Source organism: Castanea sativa, chromosome 4 (assembly GCF_040712315.1).
Source record: "Castanea sativa cultivar Marrone di Chiusa Pesio chromosome 4, ASM4071231v1".
Taxonomy (NCBI): domain Eukaryota; kingdom Viridiplantae; phylum Streptophyta; class Magnoliopsida; order Fagales; family Fagaceae; genus Castanea; species Castanea sativa.
In genome coordinates, this window is record NC_134016.1 from 48,858,213 (window position 1) to 48,876,095 (window position 17,883).

Below are 17,883 nucleotides of genomic sequence, written 5' to 3' on the forward strand. Positions count from 1 at the left end.
TAAGATAGTTATTAGTTCATAGATTGTTGACCCTGGAGTAATTTATCTTTATCTTTTTGTTTTCTTTTTCTTTTTGTATGATACTTTTTTCATTTTTTTTCTTATGTACATTTTATATTATTAACTGGATTATAAATATTTAAGATAGTAATTAATATTTAGAATGTGGATGAATTATTGACTAGCTATCTTGGGAGAGTTCCAAATCTCATGACAAAACAATTATTGCAGATTCAGATGATTTTAAACTTGCTATTAGTAGTGCGTTTTTCATAAGCGAGTTGGCAAGGACTAAAATGACAACAAATTTCAAAATATAACGACCAAATTGAAAGTTGCCAAAGTTTAAGAACCAAATTGAAAACGAGGTCAAAATCTAGAACAAATATGCGTTTTTGCTTAAATTGAACTGCAGCAATTGCCCATCTTTTCTCAAAATGTATTTTTAAAATTTGTAGTGAATAGACTAAATTGAACCTGAATCTCATAATGAATCAGAATCTTTAGACGGCAAAGAGCAAAGAATAGACTAAATGGTTTGAGGCTCAAAAACCTTGCTCATGTAGTGTCCAAACTCCAAAGCTCCGAGGTAAAGGTTAAGATGGTGCAGAAGTTAAATATAGATGAATTAGTACACACTGCTTTTAGTGCCATATCTTCCAAAACCAAGTTGTGTACTATCCAGTTTGCATCTAAAAAGATTTTTTCTAAATTTATATGTAGCTCATCAATACAACATTGGATTATATTCCTAACCACCTATACTATTGGAAAAATCCTTTATTTTGTGAGCTCCCCCCCTATTATTTTCTTAGTAGCTGCTGTTGGCATTGATTGTGATTTAGCATATTTCCATTTGATATAACATATTGAACCCACAACATTTTTGAAGGAGAACAGTTCTCAGAAATCATTTGGGAAGCCAATTCAAGTTAATATCTTTTTCAGCCACCTCTACCTTGAGCTCGGTGAGGAATTCCTTGATAGGCTCCCACAACCTGGCCCTCTCTTCGTCACATACCACAAGCTTTAACTGCTCAAGATCCATTATTGATTCTGGAAACTGAGTACGCAATCTCAAGCACCCTTTCATGTTGAGCTCATTTAAATTACACAACTCACCAATGTGTTTTGGCAACTTCATAATGCTTAGGCAGTCAGATATGTCCAGAATGCTCAACTTATGGAGGCTTCTGATTGAATCTGGTAGCTCTGACAAATCAGTACATGACCGAAGCCTTAGAACTTCTAAATTCACAAGCTTTCCCATTTCTTCTGGCAGTGCAAACAACTTATGACAGTTGGTGATGCTAATTTTTTTGAGGTGGACGATATCACTCAGCCCAACAGGCAATTCCTCCAGATCATTGCAATAGTCAATGTTTATCTCCGTCAAATTTGGAAATGCATCTGAAACCTGAATTTTACAATTCTCAAAAGCCTTACCAATATTACACATAAACAAGGATATTTTCTTCAAACTCTTCAATGGTACAAGGGTCTCACAAAGCGAAAAAATTGAAACCTTCTCTAATCTGATTCTTTTTAAATTGGGTAGAGACCCAAGCAATTGAAAATTCCTTATTTTGGAATGAAAGAAACCATAATTGTTGATTATCAAAACCTTGAGTTTATCCATTTTCTCCACAAACTCAGGTAATGTATAATTCTTTGTATGAAAATTCAAAACTAAAACCTCAACTTTGGATCCTTGAATGTTGCACCACCTGGACGAGAATAATTCATCTGCAAAAATAATTTTATACAATGTGACAAGCCATCAATATTATGTAAATTACATATTGTGCATGTCTGTGTGTCTTTGATAGAGAGAAAATGTGCCAACCTGTTGAGATAGATAATACGCGAGCATTAACGAGTTGCTGTTTTTGTTCTGTCCACCACTTCGGTAGATTGTTTCCACTTATGTTAATAATCAATCTTGACCTTTGTCCTATAGACTCCTGGCTGCTCTGATGCATAGCAAGCTCTCTAAGAATATCATGTTGTGTGACAAAGTCTTCATTATAATAGCTTTTGACCTCACTTGCATCTTTCCTGTGAATGGGAAAAATTTAAGCTTAGAACATATTCAAAATTTTCAGCTTCACATATGAAAAATATATAATATTAAGAATATAATGACACAACAAAGGGAAATAGATACTACTATCAGTTTTTATCTACAATAATTATATTCAAGTGTATGCCAGACAAGATGCAAACAGGTGTTAACTATTAAAATTTGAAACAGCCCTCTTTGCCAGGCCACGGTAGTTGGAAACTTGGAATATCTTGTTTCTAGATTGGCATTAGTTTCCTTTTTTTCTAGCTCTTGTTAGTAATCACCTTTCAAATCATGGTATGAAAAATCCTAAATTGGCCATTGACATGTCAAATAAGCTATAATAACATATTATCAAATGCCATCAGAAGTTAATTATGCCATAAGAAAACTATTTTGGGCCTTAGGCCAGGTATAGAGTTACGGCATAATACAACTAGCAGTAATCACGTGAAGAAATCACACAAGAAGAAAACTGTAGTATGGAGATAAAAAGCCAGCATACCTTGCCATCACAAGGCTAGCCAGATTTCGAATGTTGAGTTCTTGTAAATTGACAATGGCTTGGATGCCATCTTCATCCAGTTTATACAATTCTGCCCACATATCTATGAGGGCAGCGGCTAGGATCCTTTGGTCTTCGGGAAATGAACCCAGGTCCATGAAACACTCTTTGATGATGACCTTTTCATCGGAAAATTCTAGGCTTTTTTGAAGATGAGCAAGCAGCTCTGTATCAGAACTAAAATAAAATTGACCATCAGACCATTTCATTAGTCTACTGTGCCATACTACTTCATGCTGCCTACGCAGTGAGCCACCAATCACTTTAATGACTAGTGGGAATCCCCCACAGCCTCTTACTATCTGCAATTCAAGGAAACAAAGGAACTCAATTATTTTTGGAGGTTACAGGGGTAATTTTTGGCCCAAGCAAAGCTTAAATATATGTGTATGTATGAAAACATAATTTTGGCAGGTGTGTGTGTGTGTGTGTATGTATATCTCACAGATTGACAAAGTACCTTTTTGGCATCTTCTTCTGCTGGAATGTAAGAGTTCTCATCATGTAGAGATGCTGAGCGATGAAAAAGAGTCATTGCATCAACATCATCTAGTGGTTTTAAGTGATATGTAAATTGCAAACTTGGAAATGCAGTTCTTGAAGTAACCAAAATCTTGTAATTGGGAAGATCAAACTTAAACTTTTCAGGAAGGGATTCTGATCCGGGCCAGACATCATCTAGGATCAACAATATAGGATTAGGGCTAAGATGATTCAGCAGTTGGGACAGCTGGTCGATTGCATCTTCATCACATTGAATTTGAAAAGTAGGCTGCATATCCTTATAATTTAATAGGTTCTGCACAATGACCTTCACATTGGGAGTTTTTGAAACGTTCACAAAGAGAATATTGTCCCCAAACATACCTGTCCAAACTCATGTAGTTAGAAAACTACCACAGAGGTTCATATCGCATAATATTACACACATAATGGCCATGTCATATGAAAAGAATACCCAATCCCAATCGCAGCAAACGGTGAGATGTGAGAAAAATAAAAAATTTATGAGAAACACCACCAATTATGAAAATATGAGAATTGCCTTTTTAATTTTCTTTTTAATCATCTTGTTTCTTTTACTGCATTATTTCATTTTAGGATTCAACAAGGAAGTTCAATGTATTTTGTTTTTGCTACTACCTAACGGTATACTGTACTATTAAGGATCCACATACTAGCATTATAAATAACTTCAAGAATATGCAAACTATATTTCCTAAAACACTAACAAATTAGAAAGTAAAAAATTACACACTGACACACAAAAGAGATGGAAGTACCTCTAATTTGGTCATCCTGACAAAGCATTTGCACCAATGTGGTCTTCCCACATCCTCCAGGAGCAGTCAGTAGAAGCAGCTGCACCTCCTCCTTCAACAGCAGCGTCTTCAACTCCTTCATTGGCATATCCAACCCGACTGTAAAATCCGGGGGATCACGAACCTTGCACAGCACCCTTTGTCTATCCACAATCGAATCCACTTTCTGCAGATTAACATTCACATTTACCAAAGTCCTCAACACATTCCTTGTGCTATGCACTTGCATATCAAGCTGACAGAACCTGACGATTTCTTCCACCAACTCTTTAAGTTTAGGGGAGTAATATAGTTTGAACCAGCAGTTCCACCACCGGATTTTCAAGCACTTGAGAACCAGCTTCTCTCCCACTTCCATATGTTCAACCAATCTCTTTGTTTCCACTTCTGGGAGATCAAGCTGTTCGCTTGATTGTTTTATTTCGTTGACCGTTGGCGCCAAACGATCTAACGTGGATTCGAGGTGTTTAAGAATTGGTTTGAACATACGGGCTTTGCTTACCACATCTTTAACTGTGACATGTAACACTGCAAAGCCCTCTCCAAATGCTGCCCCAAGAGCAGCCCCACCCACGAATGCTGCTGCCATAACTTTATTTCAAAGATTTTATATCCAATATAGTATTTGGAAGCCCAATTGAGAAACCAAGACTCTTTTTCTCTTTGAACAGTTAAGACTGTTTTTTTTTTTTTTTGACACAAGAAACTGTAATTAGACTTCGATATACCCAACTATGCAAAATACAGACTTTCAAAAAAAAAAATAATAATAATAGGACGAATTAGATTTTTATTCAAACAAATGAAAAGTTGCAATACAGTACAAGTAAAATAATCTATCAGGGAAACCTGAAAATTACAGAGCTAAATGTTCACTTATATAGTAAAAAATTTACAAACGAGTTCTAGGAAACGGATCGGAAGTAGAGAAGAGTCACTGCTTCTTTCGTGGATGAAGAGGAAAGTGTCAGCGCGTTATCTTCACAGACCTAGAAATGTCCGATACTCGGAGTTTTAGAATTTAGTTTGATGAACTTTCGTCCGAAGCAAGGTATACATTGACTTTGTGGCAAAAGTTAGCTATGTACTAAGGTTTGTTTGGTTAGCCGATATAAAAAAGTGAGGGGATAGAAAAATCGATGCCCAATTAAAAAAAAAAAAATCATCTAAGTTTGTTGCAAGATAAAAGACATGCCCTATTGCCCTGTTCAAAAAAAAAAAAAAAAAAAAAAAAAAAAGAGAGATAGAGAGAGAGAAAAAAAAAAAAAAGTAAAGAAAGAAAGGCACGTTCCAGTAAAAACCCAAAAAGGAAAAAAAAAATAAAAAAACCAAACCGAAAAAAGCTAAAAACGAGAAAAGGAAGCTGTATGTGTATTACTATCACACGCAGGAAAGAAAAAATAAAAAATAAAAAAAGAATGAAAAAAAGAAAAAAAGAAAGCAAGAAAGTAAGAAACAACCAAAACGTCAGAAAGGGGGTAGTTTAGTAATTTGATTGAAACTATATTTCTTCTTTATATTTTCTCTTCAAATTAGGAAGATAGCATTTTGGTGATCTAGAGAGAAAATATTTAGCTCCAACAATTTTTTCTCTCTCTCCTCCCTCCGATCAAACAGCCACAAAATTTGTTTTTTCTCAATTTTTTTTCATTCTCCCTAAAATCTATCAAACCAAACGGATCTTAAAAGTATTGCTTTAAGAAATATTTTTTTAAAAAATTATGAAAAAAGAAAAAAATAATTAATTTTTTACGATTTTTTATATTTTTCATAAAAGTGGTGTCAAAATTATCTTAAAATAGAATGTTAACGATTTTCCTAAGGACATCCATTAATAGGAACCTTATATTAATGGTTTGGTTTTGCTCACCTATCCATCTAGTTATTAGTACTTATTAGTGGCAGACTTGTGCTATAAAGGAACAAAAAATGAGACTTATAAATGTTAGTCTCAAATTCTTCTAAAAAATTACATGATTATTTTCTAATAAAATATAGTTGATACAATATATTAGATTTTCTAAATTAAGCTATATTTTGTTATTTGAAAGTATTTTAAAATTGTAAAATTTATCCTTTTTAAATAAAACATAATCCATTTTACATTCAATTATTATATAAGACAAAATATATTGTAAATAATGTAATGTGTGGTTGGAATTCGTCTCTAGTACTCCTTACAAACGGAGGAAAAAAAAAATACAACACTTTATCAATAACACAACAAACCTCTCAGTCCAAAGCATCACTAATGTGGACTGAATGGGCCAAACTAGACCAAAATAGTTGAAGTAGATCGAACTAGACCGGAGTGGTTGAACTAGACTGATGTGGTCGAACTAGACCGAAATAGACCAAAGTGGACTGAAGTGGACCAAATAGGTCAAAGTAGACAAATGAACCGCAATGGACCAAATTGGATTGAAATACTACCCCGATGTAGCTCAATAGGAGTGTATCAATAATAAATGCTAAATTTCAGCTTTTAGATATTATCTAAATATAAATTACAATTTGACTATTGTTGTTGACTGCAGAAGGTTGAGGTCTAGATGTTTTATAAAGTTTTGATCCTAACTACTGAATCGTTGGACCATGTCATTAATTTGAACATAATCCTATCTAAAATTTAGTAAATTAAAATATTATCCCAAAGATGCTAGTAGCTAGAAGAGCTGTTTTATTTGCAAATGAATAAATTGGGATTAATCATTCTATTTTTTAGGGTGATTTTGCAGTTGTTATCAATTCTCTTCATAAGGGTAATATGCTTTTTTCAACATTTGGTCACCTTGCACGAGATGCATTATCTCTAGTTAACTTTTTTTAGAGTTTTTCTTTCTCTTATACTTCCAGGCAAGGTAATGCGGTTGCATATATCTTAGCTAGGAGATCACATTTGTTTTTTCTTTTTTTGTTTGGATGGAATCTATTCCATCAGATTTTGCTTCTATCCTTCAAGTTGATTTACCAATACCTTCAATAAAAAGCATGACCGGTTTGTTCCTAAAAAACAAAAAAGTGGTTGGCACCTCTTGGTGTGCATATGACTTGACATTCATGGTTCAAATTCTCTTCTCCCATTGTAACTTTAATATAATTTTTATTTTATTTTATAATTTCATAATTTAATTATCTATTTTTTATTATTATTATTATTACCTAGTTTTGTGGTTTGCAATTTACTTATATATACAAGAAATGCCAATTAAGTAATAGATATGACCTATGTTAAATATGTACTTAGTGTCATTTCTTGTGGTTGGGATAGTGATTTTTAATTAGTTCAATAGATAAAATTTTGCTTTTAAAAAAAATGATATTTTTTGTGATCAAATAAAAAAATATGAGATTTGAATTGTGTCTACTTAAAAAAAATGGTTGGGGTCACCAAATCTTAAGCTTACGACATAAAAAAAATATAAAAATAAATAAGAGAATGTTTTATATCAATGGTTAAAATTAAATAAATATCGTACAATAAAAAAATGTAGGTACTATTGTATTTTTCATCACTGGTCTAGTAGTGTAGTACTGGTGCCTCTGTGGGTTCCCGTGGAAGGGAAAAATATTGGTAAAATACATTAGGTATAATATATTATTCAAATTCAAAATTGGATAACGTCACATAATCTAGTGTTCTTGCTGTCTCAACTATAATTCCAAATTTACATACGGGCAGGGAGATTCATGGACGTATAACGCAGATTGGATTGGATCTGATGAGTTGGTTTGGAGTGTTTTCCAAATATGTGTGGGAAATGCAGAGTATAGAGGAGGCCAGGCACATTTTTGACAAGATGGTGGACAGGTATGTTGTTTCTTAGGCAACAATGATTGATAGATTAGTAATGTATAGGGAAGATGGGAAGACTGATTTTCTATGTAAATTCTTTTTTTCACTATTTTTTCTTTTATAAATTTTATATTATTAAGTGTGTAAGTACACAATTGCACCTGGACCCAAAGAAGATTATGGGCTCAGGCCCAATGAGCCTTAAACAATGAAAATTTGTAGAGCGTGGGTTCGATATCTAGATTAAAGGTACTGAGAACTTGATAACAGGTTTTTATATGTCAAAACTTGTAAACAATGAATGGTAATAGCAAATGGGTCTTCGCGGACTTGAGCCGAGGCTCTTTCTTTACTATTTCTCTATCTTCCTTAAAGATTACAATTCTTAATTCCTTTCTTCGTTTTAGACCCCCCTGTCTCTATGGCCTTCACTCCCCTTAAATACATCCTCACCTCTTGCTTTTTGGACAGTGACTAGAAGTTTCAGCCTTACTGTTCAGGGGTCACTTCCCTATTAATGCGGCCAGGGAGGTAGGTGCAGAGTCTTTAATGCGGAGGTGGCAGCCTTTGCTCTTGATATTTTTTTAACACTGGTGCCTCTAGAAGGTTCAGGGTCTCCCCCTTTTAACCAACAGTCTTCCCAGAATTCTGCCTTGACCTTTGTAGTGCACCTCCGAGTTCTCTTGGAACGGTCCGAGGAGGAACTCACCCTCGGCTGTATCCTCGGACCCTCGGCATATGGGCCAATTCGTAGAGTTAACAAATTCTTAATTCTGGAGCAGGTCGGCCCTCCATGCTACAGTCCAAAGGCCCATATGCCCACTTGGGTCCTTTTACTCCCCACAAAGTGGATTATAAATATTTAAGATAGTAATTAGTTTTTAGAATGTTAACCGTGGAGTGATTTATCTTTTTATTTATTTATTTTTTTAATCTTTTTCTTTTTGTATGGTAGTTTACTTTGAAGACATCAAGTACTAGGTAAATTTATTTTTTTTCACTTTTTTTTAAAATTTTATTTTATTGAGTGGTTCATAAATATTTAAGATAGTTATTAGTTCTTAAATTATGGACCGTGGAGTAATTTATCTTTATCTTTTTGTTTTCTTTATCTTTTTGTTTTCTTTCTCTTTTTGTATGGTACTTTACTTTCAAGAAATCAAATATTAGGTTATTTTTTTTCAATTTTTTTTCTTATGTAAATTTTATATTATGAACTAGATTATAAATATTTAAGATAGTAATTAATATTTAAAATGTGGACTGTGGAGTGATTTATCTTTTGTTTTTCTTTTTATATAGTACTTTATTTTTAAAAAATCAAGTACTCGGTAAATTTCTTTTTTCCACTGTTTTTTTTTTCTTTTGCAAATTTTATATTATTAAGTAGAGTATAAATATTTAAGATAGTAATTAGTTTTTAGAGAGTAGACCATGGTGTGATTTATCTTTTTTTTTAATATTTTCCTTTTTGTATGGTATTTTACTTTGAAGAAATTAAGTACTGGGTAAATTTTTTTTTCACTTTTTTTTTTCTTTTGTAATTTTTTTTATTAAGTGGATTATAAATATTTAAGATAGTTATTAGTTTTTAAAAGTGTGGGTCTTGGAGTTATTTATCTTTATCTTATTGTTTTCTTTTTCTATTTGTATAGTACTTTACTTTCAAGAAATCAAGTACTGGGTAAAAAAAATTTTTTTTTTAAATTTAATATTATTAACTTGATTATAAATATTTAAGATAGTAATTAATATTTAGAATGTGGACTGTAGAATGATTTCTCTATTTTTTTTTCTTTTTATATGGTATTTTACTTTTAAGAAATCAAGTATAGGGTAAATTTCTTTTTTCCACTATTTTTTTATTTGTAAATTTTATATTATTAAGTGGATTAGAAATATTTAAGATAGTAATTAGTATTTAAACTGTGTACCGTGGAGAGATTTATCTTTACCTTTTTGTTTTCTTTTTCTTTTTGTATAATACTTTACTTTCAAGAAATCAAGTACTAAGTAATTTTTTTTTCTTTTGTAAATTTTATATTATTAACCGGATTACAAATATTTAAGATAGTAATTAATATTTAGAATGTCGACTGTGGAGTGATTTATCTTTTTTTTTTTCATTTTCTTTTTATATGGTACTTTACTTTTAAAAAAATCAAGTACTGGGTGATGGGGTATGATAAAATACCAACTCCAAACATCGTCCATGAAGGTCATCCAGGACAAGGCCAGGAAAGCGAACTGTAAGATCCTCGTCCATAAAGAAGGTTGTCCACACAGGAAGGTGCTTGGACAAGGATTTACTTAGTCAAGCCTTACCACGCCCTGTCATCCAAGGGAACCAACCTCATCCTGACTAAGGTCGTCCGTAGGGAAATGACCTTCCTAGTAAGTAAGGTACACTTGACAGGAGGACCCTTGGACGAGGCCTTGACACTTAGGAAAATTCCTGAGTGTGTACTACAACTCCTTATTACACGCATAACTTTCAGTGACCGTTATGTGAGAAATATGTAACTCCTAAGCAGTTGTGGAAGTTATCTATGAACCCTCACACCTCCTCAAATCCAAGGGAGGTTACAAGTTTGATAACTGTTTTTAGGGCACTAAATAAATACTCATTCAGACAAAACAAAGGTACGTTTTTGACACATCCAAAAAAGTTGGAACTCTTTATCTAGAGAGAAAAAACTAACTTTGCCATTGGAGGGTTCTTGGTTGGCGACCCCGGTCACTTTGGATTGCTTTTCTTTCTTTTTCAGACCATCAAGACTTCAAGTAGTCCTTTTAAGTTTGGAGCATCCAGTCTATTGATTTTCTTCGCATCATCAATTGGCGTCGTTTGTGGGAAAGTGTTTTCTTTTCATTTGATTAATTTTTTTCAATGATTAAGTCTTTCCAAGACAAAAGGCTGAATGGTTTGAACAAGATCAAGGGCTACCAGCCCAGGCCACCAGGAGAGTAGGAATGTTTCTAGTAACCCCCTCCGTAATCGTCAGTTAGCGCCTGTCATGCCACTGCCATCCGTTCAACATATACAGTCCATGGCTGTTGCTATGGCAGAATTGACCCGTCAAAATCAAGAGTTGAATAGGGAGATCAATCTAAGGAGGCAGCGCCAGGATGGGCACACGGAAGGACGAGTCTAGGGTCGGGAAGGTGGAGGAGAAAATGTTGAGTCCGAAAATTAGTCAAGGGGTGCTGCTTCAAGAAGAGTGCCACACTTGGAGAGGGAGATGGACCAGGTGAGAAAAGCCATGAATGAAATGAAGAAGAATATGAGACGGGGGAACCCCGTGGATGATTTAGTTTATCGAACGGACTCCCCTTTCACGGCTTCCATCAACAGCCACCCCCTACCCCTGAAATTCAAAATGCCTTCTTTGGATTCGTATGATGGAAATCGTGACCTGTGTGACCACATCGCTACCTTCACCTCTAAGGGGTCCTAGATGAGATTATGTGCAGAGTTTTCCCTACCAAACTTAAGGGACCAGCGCGGGTATGGTTCAGCAAAATACCCCCAAATTCTGTAGGCTCATTCGAGGAGTTGAGTAAGTTGTTCGTCAATAATTTTATTGGAGGGCAACGCTACAAGCGTTCCTCTTCCAGTTTGCTAACTATAGAGCAGGGGGAAAATGAAAGTTTGCGGTCTTTCATTACCTGATTCAATAGAGAAGCCTTGATGGTGGATGAAATAGACGACAAGTTGTTATTGGCTGCCTTTCACAATGGGGTCAATTCTGACTTGTTCATTCATAAGCTCTACGAGCAAGAACCACAGACTATGGCCAAACTCGTCCATTCGGCCCAAAATTTCATGAATGCCGAGGACGCTATTATAGCCAAGAAGAGAAAGAGACCAGAACGCTCGGAAGTAGGTCACCAGTGTTATCCAGATCAGGGTTCTCATCCAAAGAAGGCTTGGGCAGAAGAGAAAAAAGAAAAAAATGGTAAGAAGACGAGTTCCTCTACAAGGAATCAACAATACATTCCTTTGAATATATCACTAGAGCAGGTGCTTATGCAAATCAAGGATGATCCATTTCTGAAGTGGCCAGAGAAAATGAAAGGAGATCCTAATAAACGCAATAAGAACAAGTATTGCCGCTTTCACAGAGACCATAGGCATGATACGAACGAGTGCTTTGATTTGAAGCAACATATAGAGAATCTTATTAGGCAAGGGAAGTTGAAGAATTTCCTCAGACGAGACCAGAGAGACGAGAAACTGAAGGCTAAGGTGGAGGAGTCATCACGACCCCCACTTGGAGAAACAAGAGTAATTATCGGAGGAACCTCGGCAACGCAGTCGTCCAAGTCGAGGAAGACATACCTGAAGGTGGTACAAAACGTCTAGCTGTCCGGACGACCTTCTAGGACGAGGGAAGTAGACGAGTAAGCCATCACGTTCACAGATGAGGACACTGAACGAGTTCACCACCCACACGATGACGCGATAGTCATTACCCTACTTATTACTGATTACATGACTAGGAGGGTGTTGGTAAACAATGGCAGTTCAGCGGACATTTTGTATTACCCCACCTTTCAGCAAATGAGGCTAGGACGAGATCAACTTCGACCAGTGAATTCACCATTGGTAGGATTTGGAGGAATGAAGGTGCAGCCTGTGGGCACCATCACATTACCAGTGGTGGTTGGAACGTATTCGCAACGGATAACCAAAGAGGTAAACTTCCTTGTTGTTGATTGTGCATCGTCATATAATGCTATTATTGGAAGGCCAACTTTGAATAGTTGGAAGGTTGTAACCTCTACCTACCATTTGTCTGTCAAATTCCCAACCGAGCACGGAGTGAGCCAAGTACAAGGAGATTAGTTAGCCGCCAGAGAGCGCTACTTAGCCATGTTGGTGATGGACGAGCACGTACAGACAGTGAGTATAGACGAGAGAAGGATCGCAAAGAAACCCACTAAGGTGTTGGAAGACGTCCCCTTGGACGAAAGCAGACCCGAGAAGTTCACTAGAATTAGGGCGAGCATGGAAGAAGAGGCAAAGCATACTCTGGTCCAATTTTTGAAGAAAAGCCTTGATGTCTTTGCATGGAGCCATTAGGATATGCCGGGTATTGATCCAAGTGTCATTACTCATCGCTTGAATGTATGCCCCTACTCCAAACCAATGCGTCAGAAAAAGAGGGTTTTTGCTCCTGAACGAGACAATGCCATCAAAGAAGAAGTCCAGAAGTTGATTACCGTGGAGTTCATCTTAGAAGTTTATTATCTGGACTGGTTGGTGAACGTAGTCATGGTAAAGAAGGCCAACAGCAAGTGGCGAATGTGCGTCGACTTTACTGACTTAAACAAGGCTTACCCCAAGGACAGTTATCCATTGCCACGCATTGACCAGCTGGTGGACTCGACGGTAGGTCACAAGTTGCTGAGCTTCATGGACGCCTTCTTAAAGATGGACGAGGTAGATCAAGAAAACACCTCATTCGTTACTAGCCAATGGTTATTTTGCTACAAGGTAATGCCCTTTGGTTTAAAGAATGCAGGGGCGACTTACCAAAGACTGGTTAACCACATGTTCCGTCCTCAAATCGGGCGAAATATGGAGGTTTATGTGGATGATATGCTGGTAAAGAGCCTGGACAAGAGAAGCATCTAGACGACCTTCAAGAGACCTTTGATACACTTCGGCAGTATAACATGAAATTAAATCCAAGCAAGTGTGCTTTCGGAGTTTCGTTGGAAAAGTTTTTGGGGTTCATGGTTTCGTATAGAGGAATTGAAGCAAATCTGGACAAAATTCAGGCAATACTAAATATGGAACCACCGAAGAACATCAAAGAAGTCCAGTCTCTTACTAGACGAGTTGCCGCCCTTAACAGTTTTGTTTCGAAAGCTACTGACAAGTGTTTGTCATTCTTTAAAGTCCTCAGGAAGGCATTTGAGTGGATGGACGAGTGTTAGAGGGCCTTTCAAGACCTGAAGACTTACCTCACGACAACACCTTTGCTGAACCCATCTGTACTTGGTGAAGAATTATTTTTGTATTTGGTAGTGTTCCCACACGCTGTGAGTTCGGCGTTAGTTAGAGAAGAAGGACGAGTTCAGAAACCGGTGTACTATACAAGCCGCGCATTAAGAGGGGTGGAAGGACGATACCCGATGATGGAGAAGCAAGCCTTTGCCTTGATCACGGCCTCCAAGAAGCTGAGGCATTATTTCTAAGCTCATGTTATCAACGTCCTAACAGATCATCCCCTAAAGAAAGCAATGCACAAGTTGGAAGCTGCGGGGTGACTAATTCAATAGGTAGTGGAACTTAGTGAATTTAATGTCAAATACCAGCCAAGGAACGCGATAAAGGCGCAGGCGTAGGCAGATTTCATTGTAGAGTTCACCCCCAGCCAGGATGAGCTGGACAGGGACGAAGGAGTTGAAAGGTGGGTTATCAACGTAGACAGATCGTCCATGCTATATGCAGGAGGGATTGGAATCATACTCAAGTCCCTAGAGGGTGATAACTTGGAGTATGCAGCCCGTCTATAGTACCAAACCACCAACAACGAGGCTGAGTATGAAGCTCTACTCAAAGGGCTGGAATTGGCTAAGTCCTTAAGGGTGGAGTCAATAATAGTCAAAAGAGATTCTCAGCTAGTCATCAACCAAGTGAATGGAACATGTGATGCTTAGGAAGATCGGATGAAGAAATATCTATGCAAAGTGAGGCGGCCTGCCCAAAAGTTTACAGAAGTGAGTTTCGTTCAACTCCCAAGGGAGGAAAACATGGAAGCAGATGCCTTGGTGAAAGTAGCTTCGGGAGGAGGAGTTATGGACTCGTACAACAGAATCCAATACATGCTAAGCATAGACCTCCTAGATATACAGCAAATAGGAGGGGGAGAAAATTGAATGAGTCCAATAGTACTCTATCTTAAGGATGGAAGGCTTCCAGAAGACAAGGATAGGGCCAAGAAGCTGAGGGTTAGAGCAGCGAAGTATGTCCTCATAAATGAAGTGCTATACAAGCAAGACTTTTCTTAGCCCTACCTAAGGTGCTTGGCTTTTCTCAGCCCTACCGTTCATTAGATTATCAAAAGTAATAGTGTATGAAAATTATATATATAAGGTTAAATGAAATATCAAAAAATGGATTTTAAAATTTTCTAATTTTATTTCTTATGTAATTTATACTATTACCAGAGAACATCTCTTTTTTAGTTATGATTAGAAATATGATTTCCATAGTTAGAATTTGATTAGTTTTAAGTTTATATTTAGTACAATGATTGTATTTAATTTTTGATTACTGATTTAATTTTTTAAGTGAATTTAACGTACTATACTGTAAAGTTGTTAATGTACTCCATATGGTCATCTCTATTTTATTTTTTACTTGTCCTTACAACCTCTTTGTTTTCTAATTAATAGTTACTAATTGACGTTTGATTTTTTTTTCTTTATCTATACTTTATTACTTTGTATTGTTTTTTTTCTTTACCATCTCTCCCTCTCTCTCTCTTTCTCTCTCCATTGGCAACCTATCGTTTTCCAAAATTTGATGATGATTCTATGACATTGAATATGCATAAATAGTTTTTATTTATTTATTTTAATTTAGTGTTTCCAAATCGAGTTTTTTTTTTTTTTTTTTTTTTGTATTCCATTTTTCCTTTGATGCATTGGCTGTGAGAATGAGTGTTTCCCTAGCATTACTCCACTTTATGCGGACAATTTTATTTATTGAATTTAACGAAAATATTATATGTTTAATTTTTAAAATAAAAGGAGAGGAAATATAAATAATTTGTTGATATATGTGGGGGATGTGGCTAAATTTAAATGTTGAATAAAATAATATGAGAAGAAAAAAAAAGTAAAATAAAATATATAACAATAAACACCAACTTATCCAAATCATTCTATGTAATATAATAATATTATATTCTTATAAACTATCTTTAACAATCAAAGTGAACAAAAAAAAAAAAAAAAAAATTAAAACACAAAACTAAATTGCATCAACCCAAAAATAGAGTTCTAAAGAACACAAAACTTTATCAAGCTCAAGTAGAGATGCAAGAAAAATGAAAGAAAATCCACCAAAAAATTGAGGGAGAAAGAGAGGGAAATAACCATTTTTTGTGAGGAAAAATTATGTAAAGAATTGAAGAATGAATGACAAATTTTTACTAAGAGGATCATTATAAAAAGGAATAAAATAAAGGAAGATAAAGGGAAAAAGGAAGAGTGATATTAAGGTAGAAGGTTTGGGGAGATGAAAAGGTAAAGGGAAGGAGAAAGGTTAAAGGAAGTATAAATGCTAAAATATTACATTTTTTTAAAATTTTTTTAAAACGAAAAGGGAGAGAAAATATAAATAATTTAATGATAAAGAGGTTGAATTTCAATATTGAATAAAATAAGATGAGAGGAAAAAAATAAGTAAAATTAAAAGATATAACAATAAACACTAAATTATCCAAATCATGCTATGTAATAGAATAATATTATATTCTTATCTACTATCTTTAATTCTTTATAATGTAATCGGATAACATTTAATAATCAAAAAGAACAAAAAATAATAGTAATAACTTAAAAAAAAAAACTAAATCGTATCAACCTGAATTAGAGTTCTAAAAAACACAAAAAAATCTCAACCTAAAGCAAAGATGCAAGAAAAATAAAAATCCTCCAAAACATTGAGAGAGAGAGAGAGAACATTTTTGTGAGGAAAAACTACGCAAAAAATGGAAGTGAGGATAACAAATTTATAGTAAGAAGGAGTGAATAAGAAAATACAAATAAAGGAAGAGCACTAAAATCTTTTAGGGCCAAAGTGTTGATTTTTCATTATTGCAAGGCTGCAAAGGACACAATCTAATAATTAAAAATTGTGTAGGACAAATATAATTTTGTCATGATAATACACATGTAATCTTAAGTCAATAAACTTGCGTAAGTCACAAGATCATCAGGAGAATCAAGATTTCAATTTTGATTGAAGCTTCATATATATAGAAAAGGAAGTGGTGTCTTAATTTTTGGGTAAGATATTCCACTTCATATCCACGGGACATCTTGGAAATCTTATAGTCTGATAATATGGTTCATTGAACATGGGACTTTTAGGTTTGTGTCACAGGACCAATAATTCAAAGCAGAAGCATATATTTGTTTATTGAAAAAAATGATTTAGGCCAGGTTATTTTTACAATTGTATCATACAAGCAACCTTATATTTGACCAATCAACCTGTGAGAGCATGATTAGAGCCTCGGAGCCCTTGTTCAAAAAATATGAGTGACTTTTAAGTCTCCATGCATGCAGTTAGTGTGTAAGGTACTTAACAAAAGAAATTACAGTGTGAGGAACCTTTTTTTTTTTTTGGAGTGAATACTGTGTGAGGCACCTACCTAGAAATTATTGTTTGGGGGAATAACTACTTGCATAATCCACTTTCATCCAATTGTAATTCCATTGCATTTTTTTAATTAATTAAATCTATATTCAATTCATAGTCTGAAACTCTACCCTATAATAGTGTTAACTATTTTAGGGAAAAATAAAAAACTCATCCCCATCTTTTAAAGTGTGTCTATATATATATATATATATATATATATATATATATATATATATAATTTAAGAATCTGACTTTTAAGCGTGCCATTCATCACAGTAGCTTTTGTTGATTCAATTTCCTTTCTAAAATCTTCTCAATTTTTTTTCCCTTTTTTTATTATAAAGATTTCTCAATTGTTTAGTCTTCTATATTTTATAAAAATTATTCAAATAAGATAGATTCAACCATTTTCGTCATATAAGAGGAATAGATCAAGTGAAAAGCATCTGCAACATTTATGCTTTCAAACCATGCCGAGTTTATATTTGAAAACCTAAACATATCAATACCCAAGAGTACTTAAATAAATCAAAATACTAATGTTTATTTGGACCAATGACTCTATAGTTTGATAATGTAATAGTCAAAGAGAAAGACTAGCCGGGTAAAATCTATTAAAGTATACCAAACTTGAAAACTTTGCAACCTACTTTTTTTGGTCTTTCTTTAGCAAAAAAGATTCATTTGGGTAATAATAATAATAATAATAAACTACCCTACATATATACATACATACATATATATATA

The 17,883-nt window shown here is 34.7% G+C and overlaps 1 protein-coding gene across 1 annotated transcript; it reads right to left on the reverse strand.

The window, feature by feature from the left end:
• Positions 1-590: 590 nt before the first annotated feature.
• LOC142630936 (putative disease resistance protein At5g66900) lies at positions 591-5,023 on the reverse strand. Its single transcript, XM_075805001.1, has 5 exons — positions 3,914-5,023; positions 3,091-3,497; positions 2,571-2,932; positions 1,847-2,058; positions 591-1,746 (listed from the first exon to the last, which is right to left on the reverse strand). The coding sequence occupies exons 1-5, from the start codon at positions 4,539-4,541 to the stop codon at positions 911-913; spliced, it is 2,445 nt and encodes an 814-aa protein (XP_075661116.1). The 5' UTR covers positions 4,542-5,023; the 3' UTR covers positions 591-910.
• Positions 5,024-17,883: the final 12,860 nt, after the last annotated feature.